Source organism: Lampetra planeri, chromosome 13, assembly GCF_965212315.1.
Source record: "Lampetra planeri chromosome 13, kcLamPlan1.2.h2, whole genome shotgun sequence".
In the NCBI taxonomy this organism is placed as follows: domain Eukaryota; kingdom Metazoa; phylum Chordata; class Hyperoartia; order Petromyzontiformes; family Petromyzontidae; genus Lampetra; species Lampetra planeri.
In genome coordinates, this window is record NC_136119.1 from 13,987,714 (window position 1) to 14,010,072 (window position 22,359).

General features: G+C 46.3%; 1 protein-coding gene across 4 annotated transcripts in view; it reads right to left on the minus strand.

Moving 5' to 3' along the window:
* Positions 1–1,160: 1,160 nt before the first annotated feature.
* Positions 1,161–22,359, minus strand: part of LOC144722106 (uncharacterized) — a 35,241-nt gene continuing 14,042 nt past the window's right edge. For 3 of the 4 annotated variants that reach the window (XM_078600260.1, XM_078600262.1, XM_078600261.1), the window contains 3 exons: positions 9,897–9,945; positions 5,231–9,128; positions 1,161–3,398 (listed from right to left, as the gene is read on the minus strand). In XM_078600260.1, the coding sequence (XP_078456386.1) occupies positions 1,639–3,398; positions 5,231–9,101 (5,631 nt within the window). In that variant the 5' untranslated portion in view covers positions 9,102–9,128; positions 9,897–9,945 and the 3' untranslated portion in view covers positions 1,161–1,638. Of the gene's footprint in view, positions 3,399–5,230; positions 9,129–9,896; positions 9,946–11,441; positions 19,025–22,359 lie in introns of those variants that run through there. The other variant, XM_078600259.1, reaches the window with a different exon arrangement.

The window sequence follows — 22,359 nt, forward strand, 5'->3', positions numbered from 1 at the left end:
GATCCATCCTCGACTAGTGGTGGTCTATCTCGACTAGTGGTGGTCTATCTCGACTAGTGGTGGTCTATCTCGACTAGTGGTGGTCTATCTCGACTAGTGGTGGTCCAACCTCGACTAGTGGTGGCCCAGCTCGACTAGTGGTGTTCGTCCACCTTCCACGGGACACTTTTTGCCATTCTGACACATCTCAACCCGAGCTGGACATGAGCAAGCAAGGGGCATGTACAGTGCAACTAAATAGTTTCGCGACCAACATCATCCATAATACTGTACAGGTTTCTTTTTGGGTGAGATCGCGTAAATATATCAATGTGTCGTTAAACCCGCCACCACCCGACACAGCCAACTAGTAAGGTTTGGCACGTGAACATCACAAATCTGGCTGTCGCCTGATGAAGCTACTTGCAATTACTGGCGAAGCGTCGTACTCGGACTGTAAATGTTGTGGCTTGGCTCTCCAACACACTAATGCTGTACTAGTATACTACACTATACACTACTATATACACTACACTATAGACTAGTGCTGTACTAGTGACGAATTGGCCACGTTCTGTTTACGTGACAACCCTTACTAGTTGGCTGTGTCGGGTGGTGGCGGGTTTAACGACACATTTATATATTTACGCGATCTAACCCAAAAACAACCTCTATTACAACTAAACAACTGAAGACATATACAGTACTGTACTAACACACATCAGAGTGCCAATACCTACATCAGAGTTCCAACCTGGATCAATATTTTCAAATATAAGCCAGCGAAAGCGGGTTGGAGTGCGTTTGGAAAACTGAAATTGATTATGAAAATCTGCCTAAAGAATCACGTTTTTAATGACACATTGATCAGAGATTTACAGAGAAAATACAACGAATGCTCAAGTGTTGCTTGTAATTACGCCGACACACAGGAAGAGTAACACGTGTGCAAGTTAGAGACATCATATTGACGGTCAAGGAAAGTGTGCAAGTTAGAGACATCATATTGACGGTCAAGGAAAGTGTGCAAGTTAGAGACATCATATTGACGGTCAAGCAACGTGGAGGATACCACCCCGAAAGGGGCAATCACTGCCCATCGCTGGAAAAGGGAAATGCTCTGAACGTCAAAAGCAGCGGGCCCAGCTATTCAAACAAAATTAGTGGAAATGTACTGGAAGTGTTTACAGGATATATATTTATTGACATCCACATCCACTATGTCCATATATGTTTTTATTCATACAGAACAGATTGTCTTAATAGCAGTTGTGACCACCAAATACGTATAATAAAACTGCCTCAAAATATTGTTCATGAACATTATAACAATATTAATATTTTAATGAAGTTACAAATTTTGTTTAAAAAAAACCCCAAAAACGAAAACAAAAACATTCTCATCCGCAACGTCACGTCAACAATAAAACGCCACCGTTGTTGTTGTTTACACCGCCGCGTATGGAACAGACACGTGCCTTTTATTTAAGCACCTAATACAAAAAAATAAACTACGTATTTAAATGTAACCTAAACAAAATGGTAAACAGCATATCTTTAATTTAAAAGTCTCTAATGTTAGCAAACCAACATTCTCGTTGTTGACTGAATGCATATGTTACATATAACCGGTCGCAAATGTCGTGGGCAGCACTACGTCTAGTCGACGAGCTTCAACCAGCCTTTCCGGTAGTCTTGCAGAAGCTCCAGATAATACTGCCACCCGGGTTCGCTGTCGTACGTGACGACGTAGATGGCTTCCAGGGGGTCGTCGTGCTCCTCGTACAGCTGCGTCACCACCCCCTGGTACCACCTCTCCGTGTCCTCGTCGTCGTAGAGGTGCAGCACGCGCCTGCCCACCAGGTCTGGGTACAAGTCTCCGCCCGTCTTCTTGTCGCTCGGGGGCTCCTCTCGTTTGCCCCCGTCCGCGTTTCCGCACGCCCGTTGTCTGCCGCGCGAAAGTTTCGGAGAAATCTCGCTTCGGTCGCCTTTGCGCTTGCATCTGCTTTTCTTCCCAGGCACCACCTGGACGAGACGTCGTTCCGAACTCGCGCCTCTCTGCGACCTGAGTTGAATGCCGGACGTCTTCTGCCTCAGAGACCTTCGTAACGCTGGCGTCTGCTTTTTCAGCTTTTTCTCAGCCACCTGGGAACTCGCCCGCAGGTGTTTAAGTCTTGGCCGTTTCACCCGGCCACATCCAGGGGATGCCTCTTCCGTCAAAGGATCACGTACGTGCTTTTGGTCCTTGGTTTCTGAACCCATGGCAGGATTTACATCGTCAAAAGCGGTTTCTTCAAATGGCACCTCAGTGTCACGGACAACCTCCAACGCTTCAAACTCTCGCTCTTGCGTATCTACAGCCTTGTTCTCAAGTTGACCGGCACTCGTGGAAAACGTTTTTTCCTTCCGCGCAACCCTCAATGGGCTCTTGAGCCGAGTCCTAACTTCGTGTGCCTGATGATGGCTTCGTATTATTAAAGGTGGCACCGTTTTCCTCTTCACCACTGGGTGACCCGAGGTTTGTTCAGTGGTCGCCAACTTTACTTTTGAAGCCTGACTCTCGTCCTCAGGTGTTGCCATCACAATGGAAGTTGTCATGTCCCCCTTCAGTTTCAGCAGCGGAACACGTCTCTTACTCGCTTTGTCCTCCGACTTGCATACCTCGTTTTTGCTCAGAAATGTGTCCGATGCCTGTTGGTGTTTATCAGTTCCAACCGACTCTTTTAGCAACCTTGGACTCGACCTTTTGTGAAGTCGTTGTTTGACACCGTGAACGTATTTAGACCTTTTAACTTCAAGCAGTTTGTTATTCTCTTCAATTGTATTCTCGGATTCTACAGCTATGGAGCAAAGCGCGTCATCAGCAGAGTGCTGGATCGTGCCGGAATTCTCAGGCTCGTATCTCGGAGGCGACGACAATAATACGTTTGCATCCTTTACATCGGACGATGAAATAACCGGATAGGTGGCTGCAGAGTCGGACGACACGTCGGTCGTGGTGGAATGTGGATCCTCTCGGGGAGAAGGAGCGATCAACGGCGTGCATTCCAGATTGGCGTCACTTCCACTCCGAGCGCTGTCCACTGCCGCTCCTCTGGAGCGTTCCGCGTTTTCGTCAGCAGGGCCCGTCTGCTCACACGGATTAGAATCGTTCGTCACAACGGCCGACTCGGCGATGTCGCTACCCACGGCTTCGCCGACGGAGGGCTCCTCTTCCGCGCCCGCCGGTGACGTTTGGGGATTTTCCACAAAGAGGCACTGTGCCTTGGTGGTGGCACCACGGTCTTCCTGGAGAGAGTCCTGTGAGGAGCAGACTCTCTCACATAACTCGTTTGTCACCTCTGCTGCACCGTCTCCCCCTCCGTTTTCTGTAGAATCAACAGGGTTCTTTTCCAACTCGGTCGCTTCATTGTTTTGATCTGCAACACAATACAGCATTACAGTCACGCGCAGCTCGGCAATAGTGCACACGGTTCAGGTGGCACCAACAGCAGACAACTGAAAGGCATCTTTTGGTATTTAACCAACCGACTACCGAGACAGAAAGCATCTTTATAATTCAATGAATGCGAGGCTGTAGGAATAGATAAACAAAAATCAAGGGAAATCAATGCCCGGGCTATACTGTCCATTCATGGGCGACACTCCACTAATGTATTATGTTAACCTTAGCTTGACAAATGCACCACACAGGAGAGATTTCAGATGCCGCCAAACTGCATCGGCAGGCATGGGAGGGGGGGCCCAGACCCGCAGTGTGCAAACGTCACCGTGTCCACATTGTTGAGTCATAGTTAAGGGGGTTTTAAATCAATACACATACAGATATGTGAACCCTCAAGAGATAGATCGTTTAATTTATGTTGTAATAATGGTGAGAGACACTTATAACGAAGCACTTTGGATCATGTCACGTTCAGATAGTACTGAGACATTGCCAATCTGGGCACGATGCGGAGGTGGGCACAGTATCTACAGTGCGTGTAACACAAACAAGTTAGTCCATGACGAGTGTAGTTTGTAATTGGTATGTAAACTACAAACCTCAAAGTAACTGGTATTGTGTATCCAAATTACAAGACATTCAGTTAATTGTTTGTATAAACATCACATTTCTCCAGTACTTTATCATTTGAATGTATTTTGGCAAACTCTGCCGAGATGGCAGTACAGAAATTGAGTTTGTAATCTATCTCTATAAATTTCCCATTCAAAAAGTATTTAAATTAAATCTGATAATCATAAATTTGATTATTGACTGCACAATGCATTACGATTAACTTAAAATGCACGAACTAGAGCAGTAATATCGGGAGGGAATAAAACGTGGGTTTAAATCAAATAATAATAACCACTTTTTAAATGATGTCAAGAAAATTTCCATTTAAACGTTTGAGAAGTTGTGAATAAACACGAAGGGCAATTTCTCTGCCTGGCGACGGTCACAGCAGTGAGTTAGCAGCTGGGATGATGGAAAATCCAATCGCGAATGCCCCCAAAGAGACAGCTGCATTTCCATCAAGTCACATCAAGAGCATCTTACAATGGACACGGCACCAAACTACTGCACGGCCAAAAATACACACGTGACCAAAGTTACCTGCACGCTGCCAGCTGACGCAAATATCTCGTGAGGATTTACAGAGCAGCCTTCCGAGAGAGCGCTGCTTATTGTCGTTGTTCAATGTGCAGCATTAACAGACGCGTATGCAATGGATTGACTAATTGTGTGGCGATGCTTTGCTGACAGTGGTGCCCAAGGACAAATAACTAAAATCTCTCAACATTCGTGTCGTTAATAATGGCCACTGCCCACGACGACGCCTATTCAAAATCCGTCTTGTTTTTAAGGCAGCGCGATGGATGAACGTGTTGAGTTTTCACGGATCGACAAGTATGATATCAATTTAATAAATCTAACTTTGATATCTAGTGTTAAATATTACTAAATATTTACTTTCAAATCGAGTGTGCATTTCACTGTGATTTAAATAGAAAAAATATTATAGGAATTACATTGCATTGAAAAATAATCTCAAATTTGTAAAACTCTCGGATGAGGCATTATAAAAATACAATGTTTTAAAGTCGATGACTTTGGCGTCTGGCCACCGTTATTGATAGCGTACTAAAGTGAATAATTAATAATGCACAATGCAGAAAAAAATCCCAAACGTCTTATTCTCGATTGTCGCCGTGCACAGGCACACACCGTCAGATCTGCGTAAACAAAATCATTAAACGAGCTCACCAATACATTTCTTCATTTTCTCCAGCCAGCAACAGTACAGGAGCTCTGGGTAGACTTCCTTCAGCTTGTCAAACGGGAAGAGAGTGAACGAGCCCGTTTCCTGCGTATTCTCTGAACAACACACTGCCCCAAGCATTTTTTCTTCCCTTAGAGTTGCCGGTCTGAGGACCACCTTGCAGCACTTAAAGACGTTGAGGATGACGAGCTCAGAGAGGCCGGGAAAGAGTTTCTCTTGCAGGGCCGAGACCGGAATAAAAATCCTCTCCAATCGAGCCACGGACGGGAAGGGGCAAAGGCTCTTAGAGACCAGAGTCTGCAGTTCGCGTGCAAATTCTTCGAGGCGGGTTTGAATCGAGATGTTTTTGAGGAACATTTCTTTTGTGGTGCTGGACGCGTGCTCGTGGATTTCTGCGGATCGGCTGCTCGTCTGCGCCACGGAATGCGAGTTTGATCCCCGCTTTGTGCCGCCACCGCCACCTCCTCCGTGCTTTGTGACGTACGACGCCTCCCCGGTGGGTTTGCTCTCCGAGACGTGAGAAACTGTTTGCCCCCGCTTGGGGCCGTGCCTTAGATGTTGAAAGGCCTGCTGAAGATTGTGGCTACTGCTGGCCGCGGACTTTTCGACCATTTCGCTCAGAAGCTGATGTAGGTTTAGCAGATGTTTGTGCAGGTGGCCTTCTGGTTTAGAGTCCACGCTCAACTGACTGTTACCACTGCCTGCTTGGTTGTACGCAGATACCATGTCTACATTGGTGCTGCTATCCGGGCTGCAACGTTCGATGTTTACCGAAGCTTTGCTTTTTATTGATAGGGCACTTTCCGAACATTCAAGTTCATTTGGCAACACTTTATCACTTCGCTTTTCTAAGGCTGTACGAGGTCCTTCTTTCTGTGGACATGTTCTTGGCACAACATCTTCCAAATGTACATCGCCACTACTTTGCTCAGGCACATTAACGCTCATACATTCTATTTCAGTCTTCTCAGCACATTCATAATCCAGTTCCTTTTCCGAAGTGTGCAGCGCGTACTCTTTACAGCTTTTTAACTTGCTTAGGTCCAAGATCTCACGCTTTCCGATCTTCTCCACTGTAAGGTCAACGGGCAACTCATTTTGCTCAGTATTCTGTCCACAGAGCTGATGGTCTAAGTTGCTGATAAGTACGGTCTGAAAGTGGGGAACATGCGTGTGCAAACTGCTGTTGCTATGATCCATCTTCTCCACTACGCATTGGTCTATGACAGAGTTTTTCCGGACACTTATATTGGCTATGCCTGGTTCCTCTTTTTTGCTTTGCAGAAGCATAGATGCCGAGGCAGTTGCAACTTCTGCTCCTGCTAGTTTTGTACTCGGACCCAGATGTTTGTACGGAGGCTGGAACAGTTGTTTATCACCAAAATGTTTTTTGCAAGATTCGTGTTTTGCAGAATATTTCAAGGACTCGCTAATGGGTGGGATTACCAGCTCAACATTTGCGTATTCTTTTAAACCAACCGTTCTCGACACTGTCATTTCTTTCTTGGCAACAGGTCCAGCAGACATCGACGTTGGCGATGGTAGGTGCCCTGGCGTGGACACTTCTTGTTTTAATGAATGTAAAGATAACGTGGTGGGTGGATTGTTTACGGGACTTTGCCCATGTCCGAACGAATGTTTTTCATTCTTTTGATATGCCTCTTGCTGAACAAGATGTTGCACGTTGCTGTAATCCTTTTCGATGCAGGCAGCATGAGTATTTATAATCCACTCTTTTCGCCTCTTCGGAGGCAAAGAGTTCAGTGCACAAGGCGCTTGACAGGAAATGCGCTCTGCGGTAGATTCCGTGACAAACGAGGACATAATCCTGTTCAGAGTTTTACTCAGCGGCGAGCCGTCCGATCGCATCGGCTCGCTCTGGTCTCTCTCGGGCTTCTTCACAGCCACATCGCTGGCTTGGCTCTTTTTTGAGTTCAGAGCTGTGGTTTGTATTTCAGGTGAAGTGATTTGCTCGGTCATCTTCTTCACAGTTTTTTCAAACTCCAAGATCGAAGAGACCTTCTGCTGTGCAACACACTTGTCCGTCTGTTGACTTTTGGCTTTCCTGTGCTCTTCTTTATGCTTTGAACGCGCCCTCTGCTCTTGATCCTCCCTGTGCCTGTCTCTCGTTTTGGCTTCATTTTCACCGCACGAAGTGAACAAACGATTGCTGGTCGATCGCGCATCCGTCGTCACGGGACTCACCAACTCCGGCGAGAGACTGAAGACGTCACGAATGACTGGCCCTGTCGAAGAGGTAGAAGCATGCTTGGTTGACCTCACGGAACCTTGAACGATATCCTTAACGCCCGGCCGCGTGCCGCTTTGCGGTTGCTGCAAGACGTGACCAAACATTATGTTTGGATGCTCCTTCGTTGGGTGTGCATGAGAAAGTTTGTTTCCATCGACCTGCTTTTCATCGACATGGCTCGCGGTGTTCTGAACGGCTCCCCAACTGTAGACTCGGCTGATGACCGGCAAGTTTGCGTAAGGGCCGCAGTTTGACACGGCGTTGTCGCTCCAAGCCCACTTTATGCGTGGCAACGAGGCGTCTTGACAGACGGTCCTGGGAACAGCCGTCGTGGGAGAGGTGTTCATGGGATGGATCAGAAGTTGCTCCGGCGCGTCGCGTGTCGACTGGCAGAAGGACTGCGCGTGCGGTTGTTGCTGTTCGGAAAAAGAGCCCGAAGACGTTTTCTTCGGCACGTTTGGATCTCTGTTCCTGACGATTGCTTGGGACTGAACTGTCGATGACCTTGGAGGCCAATGGGCATGGCCAGCCTCCACTTTCGGAAGCACTTCACCCTTGAGCTGTTTCTCTCTTGAACAAGCCAACAAAGAATTCACAGAGTGAACCCTGCTTTGATGACGCACACTTCTCTGCTTTATTACAGAGTTTGACACTTCAGGGGACCTGTCAGAATATTGAACATGTACAAGCTTTGGTGGCTTTTCCAATGGTCTGGCGGAAATGTGTTTCTCTCGGAAGTCCTGCTGCGATGAGGACAGAGCAGGGCTGCATGCCAGATAACTAGCCATGTTCGTGTGATGGTCGTACGGTCTGCTTTTGTCTAAGTATAAGGCCCTTGTATCTTCTTGCGTATTAGGCAAGGGGTTACTGAAAGCGGGAGAATTCTGATATGGGTAATGCATGGGATATTTTCTTGAAAACGATGTCGACTGTATCGGTGGCAAATTGACGACTGTGTTCTTAACAGAACCCAGCACCATGTGGGGTGCCAAGTTGGCCACAGAGGAGGGATGCATGGAAAACATCTTGGGGAAGTCTACACTTTGAAAATTCTGAAACATTCTCGCAGGGTCAGTGAAGGTCGCTGTGGTCTTGCCAAAACCGCTCTGGATGGGGGCCTGGGTCGCCAGCAGCACGCCGCCGCTGCAGGTCGTGACCAGGGGCACGGTGGCGACCTCCTTACTCGCGATCGAGCAACTGGGAAAGACGCCACAAACCTGACCAGTGTCCAAGCCAACGGAGCTCTGATTGCACTGGTCCGCAAAGCCAAACGCGAGCGGGAATTGCGAAGCGTCTTGCTTGTGCTGTAAGGAAAGCGCTTCCTTCTGGCAGTGCACGTACACCGGGTAGGGGGGGTTGTGCTGTGTGCCGACCAGCTGAGTGGATCTTCTCTCGATGAAGTTGTTTGGCGCGTGACTGATGGTGGAGGTCGTGAGCACCGGTGATATCGTGGCAGAAATGTTGTGGTTCAAAAGCTGAGAAATGGCCGGGTAGCAGCCTGCTGCTGTGTAGTACGCTGCTACATTGGGATGCCCCTCCATTCTTGGCACCTTGCTTGAATCGTGAGACTCGATGCAGCTCAGCAGACGTTTCCTTAGACTCATTTTGGGAGCGTCATTGGCAGTGCAGATCTGCGATTAGAAACAAAAACCAAGAGGCAAAGACATTAGAAAAACAAGGCACGTGTTGTTCAGACAATGCACAATACATAGCGAAAAATGTACGCAAAAATTTGACTCAAAGCTTTCGTGACTGCAGGAATTCATATTCTTTGGGTCACGTAGATAGGTTGTCTTTGAACGACGGATTAAGTGGACGCGGGGGGGAGTGAATAATTAACTTCATTGTGTGGCCATCCGTAGGGAAATGACACAATAAAAACGTACCAAAAGTCCATTGTAAAGTCTTACAATGAAGGGAGCATGAAGGGAGCATGGGTTATCTTATATACACACACACGACACGTGGGCTACCAAGTTTTTCCAGGACGCCACCTAATTTGCCGAGACGGCAATTTATGGCAATAATAGCAAGCAGCTCTTGTCATGAAGCACTGCGCCTTTCTGTTGCGCAGACGCACGTGCCATTTATCTGCGCTTGTTTTTAATATGTTTGCCAGGACAGCGGTGCCTCTAGCTGCATCGTGCGTCACGCGTGGACTCCCTGCTGAAGCAGAAATAATTGCAGCCACTGCAACACAGCCAAGACTTCCCATCGGTTTACCCCTGTAGCCTCAGCTGTGCGAGGTATCAGCTCTCGGCTAGCCTTACTACCCAGAATACAATTCGCATGTGGCCAGAATACAAATAGGTGCCACGATCCGCAGAAAGTTCCAGATGGTTTCCCAGTCGCAGCGCACACCAATGTAGAAATGTGTTCACCGTAAGATGGAAACTCACCTCACTGAATGGAAGCCATTAAGTCTTCAGATTATTTTTCAACATCTGGCTAAAGACACAAAAACAACATTGGATTATAAAGTGGGCTCATTTCTGAATACAACATTTCATTCTAAATGGAAATGGACACACGCCACGCACGCAACGCTATCAAGCAAGCGGCGGTGGCGGGTGTGGGGATTTAAAGGAGGGCAGGTGTGTTACGGTTCAAACTAAATGCTTTGGCAAGCTTATTTTAACAACACGGGCACGATTCACGAGGCTCAGTAACACCCTCGTGTAGCTGAAGGGATGCACCGGTTTTACACGTGTACATTTTAAATTCGAAAGTGCTGGACGCATCTTGAAACTAAATAATGAATTTGAATGAATAATGCATACAAACAGCACACGCGGAAAGACAACCCACAAAGCAGCCGCACATTGCCCGAGGCACAAAAAACCATCGTGTTATCGTCTCGTTCTCTCACCTGTGCCCCCCCCTCCACCACCACGACCAAGCCAAAACTTTCTGCAGTAGCTCAAGGCAAATATCACGACCACAGTGTCAGAATAAACCCCTCGTTCAGACCCAAACATCGCACCTCTTGGCTTTGACAGTCCTGGAATACACCGGTGGTGTAACCATCAACCGCATCCCAACATCACCAGGCGAATGCGCACATCTCCTTGACGAATGGAAAATTAACGACAAGCCGGAGTTGTGCGACTGTGGCCATGCAAGTCAAACTATGGACCGTACGGTTAGGTCACTGACACACAGAGCGAGAGGCAATGAAAACTGAGACTCGGAGATACAGAGACCCACAGATACATTAAAGAATAACAATAGTAGTGCCATTGTCGCCATGCAAGTCAAACTATGGACCGTACGGTTAGCTCAGACACCCAGAGCTAGAGGCAATGAAACTGAGACTCAGAGACACTCAGAGACACACAGAGACCCACAGACACATTAAAGAATAACAGTAGTAGTGCCGTTGTGGCCATGCACTGTAGTCTGCATTCCTTTAACGGAGGAATAACAAAACTATACAAACTCTCTCCTGGAGCCTTTTCGTAGGCTAGCAGACCTTACCAAACTACTACTCGTGCTTTAGCAGCTGGTTGTACAAAACCCTGCTCGTGCATCATGCAGAGAGTGACAAACCATTGGGAAAATTTAACTTTCGTGGTTTCATGCTAGCGTAGTCATCCATTGGGAATCCTAAATCTGCTGGGCCTTGTGGTGTAGCTAGGTCTGCTTCATTATTTCTGTTATCCAGGGACTTATTACAAACCTCCTCTCTTCCAAATTCAGATTTTCCAGCAGGGAACAGACTTGGGACTGAGCAACATAAAGCATGGACACTAAAACCATTCTCAGGCAACCAGATAAATGTGCTTTACCAATACGTTTTATAATTAGGAAAACAGTAGAATAGCAATCTGTACTTCACACTTGTTATAACACGAAAAATAACTCAAGGCCGACCAACAAATGCATGGATACAACGCCCGTACGGAAGAGGTGAAGGTTAGAAGAATGTTCACTTAAGGGTGCACCTGTGGACGTTAGCACGAGTATCACTCCACGTCTTTTCTTCCTTCAACTTCTCAACAACCCTGGCTTCACACTCGTCATGAGTCGGTGGCAAGGTACATTGTTAAGGTCTTGGTTGATGGGTTGGTTACCGTTGGCAAAACAAAAGTGTAAACACCCTTGCAGTTTGCATGACAAACAACAAGAAAGTTGGCCATCATTTATAAAAAAAAGGCACCCATACTACTAACAGACTGACAAATATGGATGCAGAGGCAGACACAGAGACAGACACACACCACTGAAAAAACAAGAGGCAGACACGGAGAACGTGGGGTTGGGAGAGCGTGGAACCAACCCGACCCCCCCACCACCACCAGACATAAACAAACGCAGAGGCAGCAGCAGCAGCGTCGGCGGCAGCAGCAGTCGCGTGAGGACCGTAGCCGCTAGGTGCAAGCGGTGCAGCGCTAGCGAGGATTCTGCAGCGGTGACATCATGCTCCCAGTCCACCCACGCACACCGACTTGACATTTTTTTTGCTTGGCCACATACAGCAATTAAACACAAGATCAATGAATTAAAAATGTATAAAGGTTAAATCGCTAACCATGGTTAAAATTCATTGCCGAGGAATGTGCATTCAATGAAATAAAGATTCGCCTGCAGTGAAGTGAAAACTTCACGCAGCTACAAATACAGCGGCCTGCCAGAAGGAGAACGCCAAAGTTGGATTTTAAATTGTGGCGGAAAACATCATTTCAAATGTGTCCCTAATTACCTATGCGCGAGTAATTTATGCAATGGGTAGTGTGCGTACGTGCTTATAATATCATTATAGTAGAAACATCTCTATAGTTGAGTAAGCACAATGTAATTTCTAAATACATTTTACTGCAAATATAATATTATCTGTTAATTATAATAATTACTCGCTATTTGTCTTCACATGATAAACGTGGTGCTTCTGTTCACCATTTCCGAGAAACGTTGAAGCGTTACTGTCCGCCTGTCCTGTCCGTAACGGGGCCATGATGATGACCCTCATAAAAAAATACCCAAGATAAATAAAAATTTAAATAAAATATTTGTTTCTGTTTGGGTCTCTACCCATAAAATACCAGTTAAATAGATCAAATGGTTGTCCAAATAAAAGGCAATAAAAACCAGCGCTAAATATGAAGCCTTCTCCGCCGGAGCGCAACGACCTCATTGCGAGTAAGGTCATCTCACCATGTATCATCATGCGCCCGTGTGACGTCACCCTGCGCTGCTGGGAAGGAATTCAGCGTGATCACCATTAGCCACGATCGATCAATCCGCTGCTGAATGAAGGCCTAAGCAAGCTGCCACCACCGCTCATGGCCCTACGATGTAGCGATCCATCTCGCGCCTACACGCCAGCTGACATCATCCTTCCTGCCCCATGAGCCCGAGACATGTCCCCAGGCACGTTCCCTCCTTGGGCCACCACTGCACTGTTATTTTTGACCACCCACAACCTTCATCCCTTATCGTGACGAGTCCTGCCCAAGCCCAATGACTTCTGTAAAGTCAATATGAGTGGAACCTGCATGTGCTCTCCGAGCAAAGTCAATGTAACGCTTCTCAGCGCACCATTCAGCTCTTGTTCCAATTCGCTTGCTAATGTCCGTGTTTCTGATCCGTACATCACGAAAGACCGCATGCACTCAAGATTTTTTTTCAAAGAATACTTCCGATGACAAACACACATGGGAAAGCATTGCAGAAGCCATGAACATGCACGGGTTCTCTTGTCATTTCTAAGGGGCTGCCCGTCTCAATAACGAGCCAAATGTACGTTTCGCACTGCCTATTTCCCAAGGCACGGGGATGTGTGCCTTGAGTGCAGTGCAAATAAACACTGCCAGCCAACACCTCGGCAAGAGCCACGCCAAGAGAGGGAGCAGCGGAGGCCTGTGGGAGCGCACTCGATGACGCACAACAGAGAGGCATTCACAGCACCCGCATCTTCTGCACACCACCAATCCTATTTTAAGATTATTCATAAAAACAGTGCCGTATATAGTTAGAATTATTTCATTTCTTCAGAAAGGTGTTAAGAGTTTTAGCCAGGCGCTTGTTTGGATGCTTGGTAAGTTCCTTATCAAATGCCACGTTTGTGTTATGTGGAAGGAATCCTGAGCACATGGACACAATCCAGGCAACGAGCAGAGAACACTCAAATACTACAGACACAAAACCGTATTTCTGTACTTCCTCCCACAGGCACGTGGCTGAAACTGTGCCTCTGTCTCTATTACATGCAGCCATCATAAAAGACATTTGGTGTAACCATCAACCGCATCAGAACATCAACAGGCCGATGAGCACGAATGGAACATTAAAGACAAGAACATTAAAGACAAGCCACAATACGATTGTGGCCATGCAACACAAACTATGGACCGTGTCGTCTGCGCTGCTTCAACAGAGTAGCAAAAACGACACAAACTCTCGATGCGGATGCCCTCTCGTGTCTAGCACACGTCGACATTGGAATTAACTTCCTGAACATATTGCTGGCAAACACAGATCATGCAGGCGGTTTCTCTGTATAGAACTCAAAAGGTCCGCACAGACGGGCTCACGCTCCCACTATAATCAGAATATGTATTTATACTGGAGGAGTCCCATGAGCTACAAAGATGTCCAGTCGGGGCGGGTAAGAAGGTTACAGCAACAAAGAATACAAAAACACGATAGTAGTGCAAAGCACAAAATAAGGTACAATTAAAACTAAACCATCCCTGATCCTCCCAGGAAAAGCCCACCGAGGTATTAACTTATTTTCCAGAAGCTACCAAATAGGCGACCTGGCCACAAGCAGGGAATTAGAGGCACGGCTACTCCCAGAGAGGTGTGTTGTGGGTGGGGCAGCACAACAGTGAGACGCACCGCCAAGGAGGCTCAACTCGAGTGGGCCACCCAAGGGGACAGAGGTGGTGGTGCAGGGCCCAGCCGGGCACCACCACCACCCTTAGCACGGCCCCTGTGCATTTCAGAGCTGCAGTACCAGAATACCACCCATGTCCGACCGCTACCACCCATCACGCGCGCGTCTCGTGCACTCTGGCGCACACTCTCACTCCTATCAGTGGCATCTTATATCCAGCCAGAGCTTTGGGTGGGGAGAGGGCCTTGTTGAATCCCACTCATTGCCAACTACTCCAACATGTGCGCAGGAGACACACGAATTGGCTATTTTGAAGGAGCAAGGAGCTCTTTTTGCTCTAATTATTGAAGGCTGATGTCATGAAACTGTCATTACAAAACTAGTCGTATATACATGCCTATCTGGTGACAGTCTGAAAGGCGTTGTTTCGCTTTGCCAAATTGTATGCAAGCTGGTAGGGCGCACCTTTCAAGGTTGGGTTTATAAACTGTCATTCTTCAGCGCAGCATTTGTAGATAAACACCTTTGAGTGGCCATCGTGGGACTGGAAGTTTGTCAAAACACGCATGTTCTGGGCCATCTGACAAGAGTGGATTTATAGTACTGTATTACTAAAGAGGTTTAGTTTTCGTATCACAGCAAAGAAAAACAAAGGAGATATCACTGAGATTTGCTAACACTCAGCCTTGTGAAGAGACTGGCTGCAGCTGCAATGCAGCTTTGAAGGAAGGTGCACCTCTATGCGTTGGAAAATAACAGTAAAATAATTTACTTTAAATGTAGCGAGTAATGTTATTCTCATTTATTCAACCACAAACAACACTCACTGTGCATTCATGTGGGAGGAAACCCGACTACTACTCTCTCTAATCGCGGATTCGGTTTCTCGGTACAGTACTCAAAAGTTCGGCACACCACGTGCTCACCGTCCCACTTGCTCAACTGCCACCGCCTCGCCATCGGAATTGGTGGGGCGGTGTGACTGGTGAAAGAGTGGCAGCCCAAGGAGGGAGTTGCCCCACTCCCAACAGGGCTAAGAGGTGCCCCACTGCAGTATCTTATGAAAAGGCGACTTTCATAACAATTCATGAAAATTGCATTTTTTTTAAGGATTTTAAAAACGACAAGCAAAACATTTGCGTCCTATTTTCGGCAAACAACACCACACATGGAATTCGTATTTGGCCTTTTAAAGTCACGGCGCAGTAATTCTGCTTCGTATTCATGAATAAAACCAGATACGCGATCCAAAACCAAACTTTGGCAGCAAGTTCAGCTCTGTAAACAGTCTCATCAAGCAGCCCGGGTATTTATTTGACTGCCGTAAAATAAATTTCAAACCACACTGGCTCCAAGAAACAGTACAGCACTGTATATGTAAATATAACTTCTAAGTTATAATCACGATGCTATCGTTGAGGAATCTTTACGGTTACTTTTGTGCTCGTACAATCACACGTGTAACATACAAAACTAAATATAACTGTAACATGTTGTAATGTTTATGTTAAAGACCCACACACAACATTTGTGTTATGCAGGCCATGGCAAAAGAACTGTTTGGTTTTCTTCATTGGCATAAATTGAGAAGACTGCTCCCGCTTACAATCACAGCGACTTTTACGCTGTGAACACGTAGGCATGCTGCAATATATGAGGACAGCTTATTGGTTAACAAAAAACATTTATACCGATAGATACTGCTTATATATCAGAATGTCTAGAATAATAATTACGACAATTTGTATCACGTCATAACATAACTACACCACCACTTTTAATGACCGCACTCTTTATCTCAACCACTGTCATCTTATGAACAATTGCTGCAAAGCGCCTTGGAATACGGCTCTATATAAATCCGTATAAGATAAGGACGCAAGCCATCTCACGCATACATCCAGAATAGACACATCATCATCATCCGAGACCCCAACATCTCCGATCCCTCAGGGCTGTGACATCCCTCCCCGAACAAACTGGTGTAGCCATCAACCACTTCAGGTCATCAAGAGGCTGCTGCGCACATCTCCCTCATGGCCTGAACGTTACAGACAAGCCACAAGAGCGCGACTGTGGCCATGCAACACAAACTAGGGACCATAAAGTCAAGCACTGCGGCCTGCGCTGCTTCAATGGAGGGTGAACAGCAACGCTCCACCAACTCTCTCTCCCGAAGCCCTCTCGTCCCGGCTGACAAACCTCAACATTGTCGTCGAGCTCCTGAACATGTAGCCATCGTGCGCAAGAATAAAATAAAAAGTTTGTTAAGCGATGTTTGCAAAGATGTTGTGCAAGGTTCATCGAAATGTAATCAGTGACGTTTTAACAAAAGAATGTTTCTCGTGGAAGGAAAGATTGCGCTCTCAGGAGTAGGAGACCATCCATGGTCATGGTTGGCCTTCCGTGTGACATGAAGCGAGCGAGCTCCCTCCACCACTTGTGTCCGCATCAACAAGGTCATACGTTTCCGACCGTTTGATTAAGTGGAGGAGCGACTGGGAACTTAGGGTTGAACGTGAGACTCGGTGACCCAGAATGTTCAGCTGCAAGCTTCAAGTATGAGTCGTAGTTGGTCAACGGAACGAGGGAGGGCTCCACGTGGAAGGCGCAGTACATTGCGAGCCAGTCCGGCGCTCGCAGCGCGCACAACGCTCCTTTGTGCAAAGGCACCGAAATGGTAAATAGTAAAAGGCGGTATAATCGTGCACAAAATAGAACACAAAACATTCCAAAACAAACACAATGTAACGACCAATAGGATAAATGGATCATGTAGGCCACAAGTGAGGGCTGGAGCACTGTACAGGAGCTGTCAAACATAACGACGCCTAGAGCGGAAGGCAAACAGTGCCCCTTTCCTGTAACGCTACAATGCCACTCACGACAACGGCTGTGTCTGTGTTTTCCCTTTAACCCAAGGCCTGGGGCAACTTGCATGGAGGTCTGCAATATCACACTTCAAATCGTTACTTTTATTAGGCTCAACAATTCATCAGCTCATCAATTACAACTGGTTCTTAAGCTTAAGATGCTAGAATTGAATCGTGCGTCTGAGAATTATAACTGCTCTATTTTCGATGTCACAAAATGAAGTTAGTGCCCGGTTAGGCTGAATGAATGAGACAGCACAAACGAGATGTAAGGCTTTCGACAGGATGAATGAGACAACAATGAACCATTACTGAATCGATCGGTGACCTCAAATCATTGCACAAGTAATTTTTACGCAGACGTTTTACAATAATTAGAGTGTATGAATCGGTCATGATCAAGTGCAGTAATGCACTCTTCGTTGCAGGGCTACAAGGTGATCAGCGGAGGGCAAGTGCAGCAAAATCAATTGTACTGTTCATGTATGCTCCAAGGTATATGATCCCCACTGTCATTAATACACATTGATCAGCATGGTTGATACATGGTCAAACAAACCCCATGACCAGCACGACATCAGAAGGCCGTCATCCAGCAGTGGACGAAAAGGAACGTACACGTACAGTACACACTCGACTTGTTTCACAAGTTTTCTAATCGTCACATTTGTATCAAACGATCCAATATCTGAATATTGCTGCTGTGGTGTCCATAGGCTCAGCAGGCGAGTCCCTCTGCCTGGTGCGCGCGAGGCCTTGGTGCCGAGCTATCCAGGCAAGAAGGAAGGGGGATGGGTCTCAGGCCTGCACCAATCAACACACATGGGTCATGGTCTGGTATCACGACTCAATTGTGTCTGTTTTGCAAAACAGAAACATCGAGTTTCTGGAGGCAGAGCAAAATATGTTAAAGTTTAGGAAGCCTTTCTACCCATGGACTGATTGAAAAGAACGGAAGCAGACAAACAGGGACAATAACATTTAACCACGTGATGTGGCTTGTAGCCATTCTTATAATCACGTTGCTCATGGTATGCAGTAGCCTGTGGGGTATTAAGGGTTTAAATGATGGCCTGCAATTGTCTACAATGTCATAATGCTGTAGTGCAATATGGAACATGAGGGTGCAGACAAAGTAGGTTCCATGGAGGTGCTGTATCTATTACGGTACACGCTTCGGGAGAATTCCATGGAACATTGGTGCACAATTTCACTTAAGCTTTAGACACGAAAACGTCACTACACATTTTAAGAAAAAGCATTTCAAGTGAGCTCAAAGAGGGCACATGCACGAGCAATTACAACACTGTATTACTTAAACATCCGGGCCTGATGGCGACAGTGGTTAGAGCACACAGCGTGCAATCGGAAGCTTTCAAGTTCAAATCCTGGCCAGAATTCGACTCGGTACTTCATCGCTTCAGGGGGTCTCTTCCAGGGTCTATAAAAAAGTACCACTTTGTGGAAAGTCAACAGTGGTTGTCCTCCTATGGACAAAATTGCTCTCGCCACACGAATGTAAAAATGTGACGTTGGAACAACGCTGCAAACAGGGGAGACGCTCTGCGGAGATCGCGATAGTAGTGTCTCCGACAGGCAGAGCCGGCAGGCGAGAAGTGACATCGTGGGAATTTAGCGCTTGCGTAAAAACTCGCTTCCTCTGCATGTCAAAGCCACTATCGCCAATCCCTAATGTAACAGAAGTCGGTGTTTGGTCTTGGATCATCAAAGCGCACAATCGGACGCACAAACTTTATCAACATTAATGTCAGAAATAAATTGATGTTACTTGTGGAAGTGGTGACATGGCGAGGAAATGACTCGACCTAGCTCCAAGTGATGTCACTCTTCCTTTCGTACTGAAACGACGACATATTCCGATAATTCCTGCGTATGCGATGACGATCAACAAGTTGCAAGGTCAGACTTTTGAAAATGTAGGTATTTATCTCAATGGACCCGTATTTTCCCATGGCCAGTTGTTAGTGGCTCTGTCGAGATCTAAATATCCTCAGCGGATCAAAGTGTTCATCAAGGATAGCCAACTGCAGGGAAACCTTTTGAACAGTGATCAGAGATTCCACAAAATATCATATACCGAGAAATCTTCCCAAGTCCTTACATTTCATTAAAGCGTGGTTTAAAAAAAAAGTATTTTTACATATTTTATTCAGTAAAGCCGTTAAAAATAATCCACCGCAGTATTGAGTGCCATGTGCTTTTAATGTAAACGTGCAGGCTGCCTGCACAGGAGGCCGGGCGTGAACAAACGACGGAGCGCGCACACGAGGAGCAGCAGCGGTCTCACCGCTCTGCCCGGGCAGCACATCCCTGCCTCAATCAATGGCCTTGATTTGGAGCCTGGTGAGAAAGAACAGGACCCTGCGGGGTGGGCTGGTAGGAATAATACTTAGTACCGGTACAGGGATATCGACCGGGTATAGAGGAGTTAAAGAAAAAATTACTGTATTCTAGTGTAACGTTAATTAAAAGTGTTTGTTTTGACAAGAAACAAACACTTTGGGAGTGTTATACTTAATCAGCTCCCTCCCCTGTGCACCCAGCCTTGAGCTGACCCACTTCCTTGGCCTTTTTGGGTTTATCTTTTGCTCCCTCAGCTGCAGGAGAACAAGGCGTATTTCTACCTCCTCCCTGTGTGCACGTGTTCCAATTAGCTCGGAATCCCTAAACACACAATCAGTGATGATTCCTGGCTTCCTGTGGTTGTGATTTAGACAAAGGCGCCTCTGCTTCCTTCCATTGCCTTTGAGTTGACACTGCCCTATTATTCGCCCATGTGCTAAGGTCATAGAATTCGTTTTGACTTCAGTAATATTAACATTCAGTATTGGATTAGCAAATGGGCAATGGTTCATTGATGTAGCTCGCAGCCTGGTCTCCAATTTGAGCGAGCGCGAGGATCGATAATTTAGCTCTGTTGTTGAATTTCGAATTTTGACGTTACTTTAAAACCATGCAGGATGGTTGGGCTTTTTGCCTTAACTATGTCTGGCTGACTCTCCCACTGTCTCTGCCGCCTGCACGGGTGACATGTGCCCGTTTATCAGGCCTTATCTTTCCTTGAAGCAAGGTTGCAAATTCTGCCATCCTAGCCCTCCTCCAGTTCATTACTTAACAACACCTGGTGTTTTGCAGTTTGCTGCGCTTTGGTGTGTTTTCATTCATTATAAAAAAACAAGTAAAAAGATAATATATAAAAATATCATCAAATATTATTAATATCAATTTCGGAAGAAGGGGTTAGTATACAACAGTAGCTAGGTCTGCTTCATTATTTCTGTTATCCAGGGACTTATTACAAACCTCCTCTCTTCCAAATTCAGATTTTCCAGCAGGGAACAGACTTGGGACTGAGCAACATAAAGCATGGACACTAAAACCATTCTCAGGCAACCAGATAAATGTGCTTTACCAATACGTTTTATAATTAGGAAAACAGTAGAATAGCAATCTGTACTTCACACTTGTTATAACACGAAAAATAACTCAAGGCCGACCAACAAATGCATGGATACAACGCCCGTACGGAAGAGGTGAAGGTTAGAAGAATGTTCACTTAAGGGTGCACCTGTGGACGTTAGCACGAGTATCACTCCACGTCTTTTCTTCCTTCAACTTCTCAACAACCCTGGCTTCACACTCGTCATGAGTCGGTGGCAAGGTACATTGTTAAGGTCTTGGTTGATGGGTTGGTTACCGTTGGCAAAACAAAAGTGTAAACACCCTTGCAGTTTGCATGACAAACAACAAGAAAGTTGGCCATCATTTATAAAAAAAAAGGCACCCATACTACTAACAGACTGACAAATATGGATGCAGAGGCAGACACAGAGACAGACACACACCACTGAAAAAACAAGAGGCAGACACGGAGAACGTGGGGTTGGGAGAGCGTGGAACCAACCCGACCCCCCCAACACCACCAGACATAAACAAACGCAGAGGCAGCAGCAGCAGCGTCGGCGGCAGCAGCAGTCGCGTGAGGACCGTAGCCGCTAGGTGCAAGCGGTGCAGCGCTAGCGAGGATTCTGCAGCGGTGACATCATGCTCCCAGTCCACCCACGCACACCGACTTGACATTTTTTTTGCTTGGCCACATACAGCAATTAAACACAAGATCAATGAATTAAAAATGTATAAAGGTTAAATCGCTAACCATGGTTAAAATTCATTGCCGAGGAATGTGCATTCAATGAAATAAAGATTCGCCTGCAGTGAAGTGAAAACTTCACGCAGCTACAAATACAGCGGCCTGCCAGAAGGAGAACGCCAAAGTTGGATTTTAAATTGTGGCGGAAAACATCATTTCAAATGTGTCCCTAATTACCTATGCGCGAGTAATTTATGCAATGGGTAGTGTGCGTACGTGCTTATAATATCATTATAGTAGAAACATCTCTATAGTTGAGTAAGCACAATGTAATTTCTAAATACATTTTACTGCAAATATAATATTATCTGTTAATTATAATAATTACTCGCTATTTGTCTTCACATGATAAACGTGGTGCTTCTGTTCACCATTTCCGAGAAACGTTGAAGCGTTACTGTCCGCCTGTCCTGTCCGTAACGGGGCCATGATGATGACCCTCATAAAAAAATACCCAAGATAAATAAAAATTTAAATAAAATATTTGTTTCTGTTTGGGTCTCTCCCCATAGAATACCAGTTAAATAGATCAAATGGTTGTCCAAATAAAAGGCAATAAAAACCAGCGCTAAATATGAAGCCTTCTCCGCCAGAGCGCAACGATCTCATTGCGAGTAAGGTCATCTCACCATGTCACATCATGCGCCCGTGTGACGTCACCCTGCGCTGCTGGGAAGGAATTCAGCGTGATCACCATTAGCCACGATCGATCAATCCGCTGCTGAATGAAGGCCTAAGCAAGCTGCCACCACCGCTCATGGGCCTGCGATGTAGCGATCCATCTCGCGCCTACACGCCAGCTGACATCATCCTTCCTGCCCCATGAGCCCGAGACATGTCCCCAGGCACGTTCCCTCCTTGGGCCACCACTGCACTGTTATTTTTGACCACCCACAACCTTCATCCCTTATCGTGACGAGTCCTGCCCAAGCCCAATGACTTCTGTAAAGTCAATATGAGTGGAACCTGCATGTGCTCTC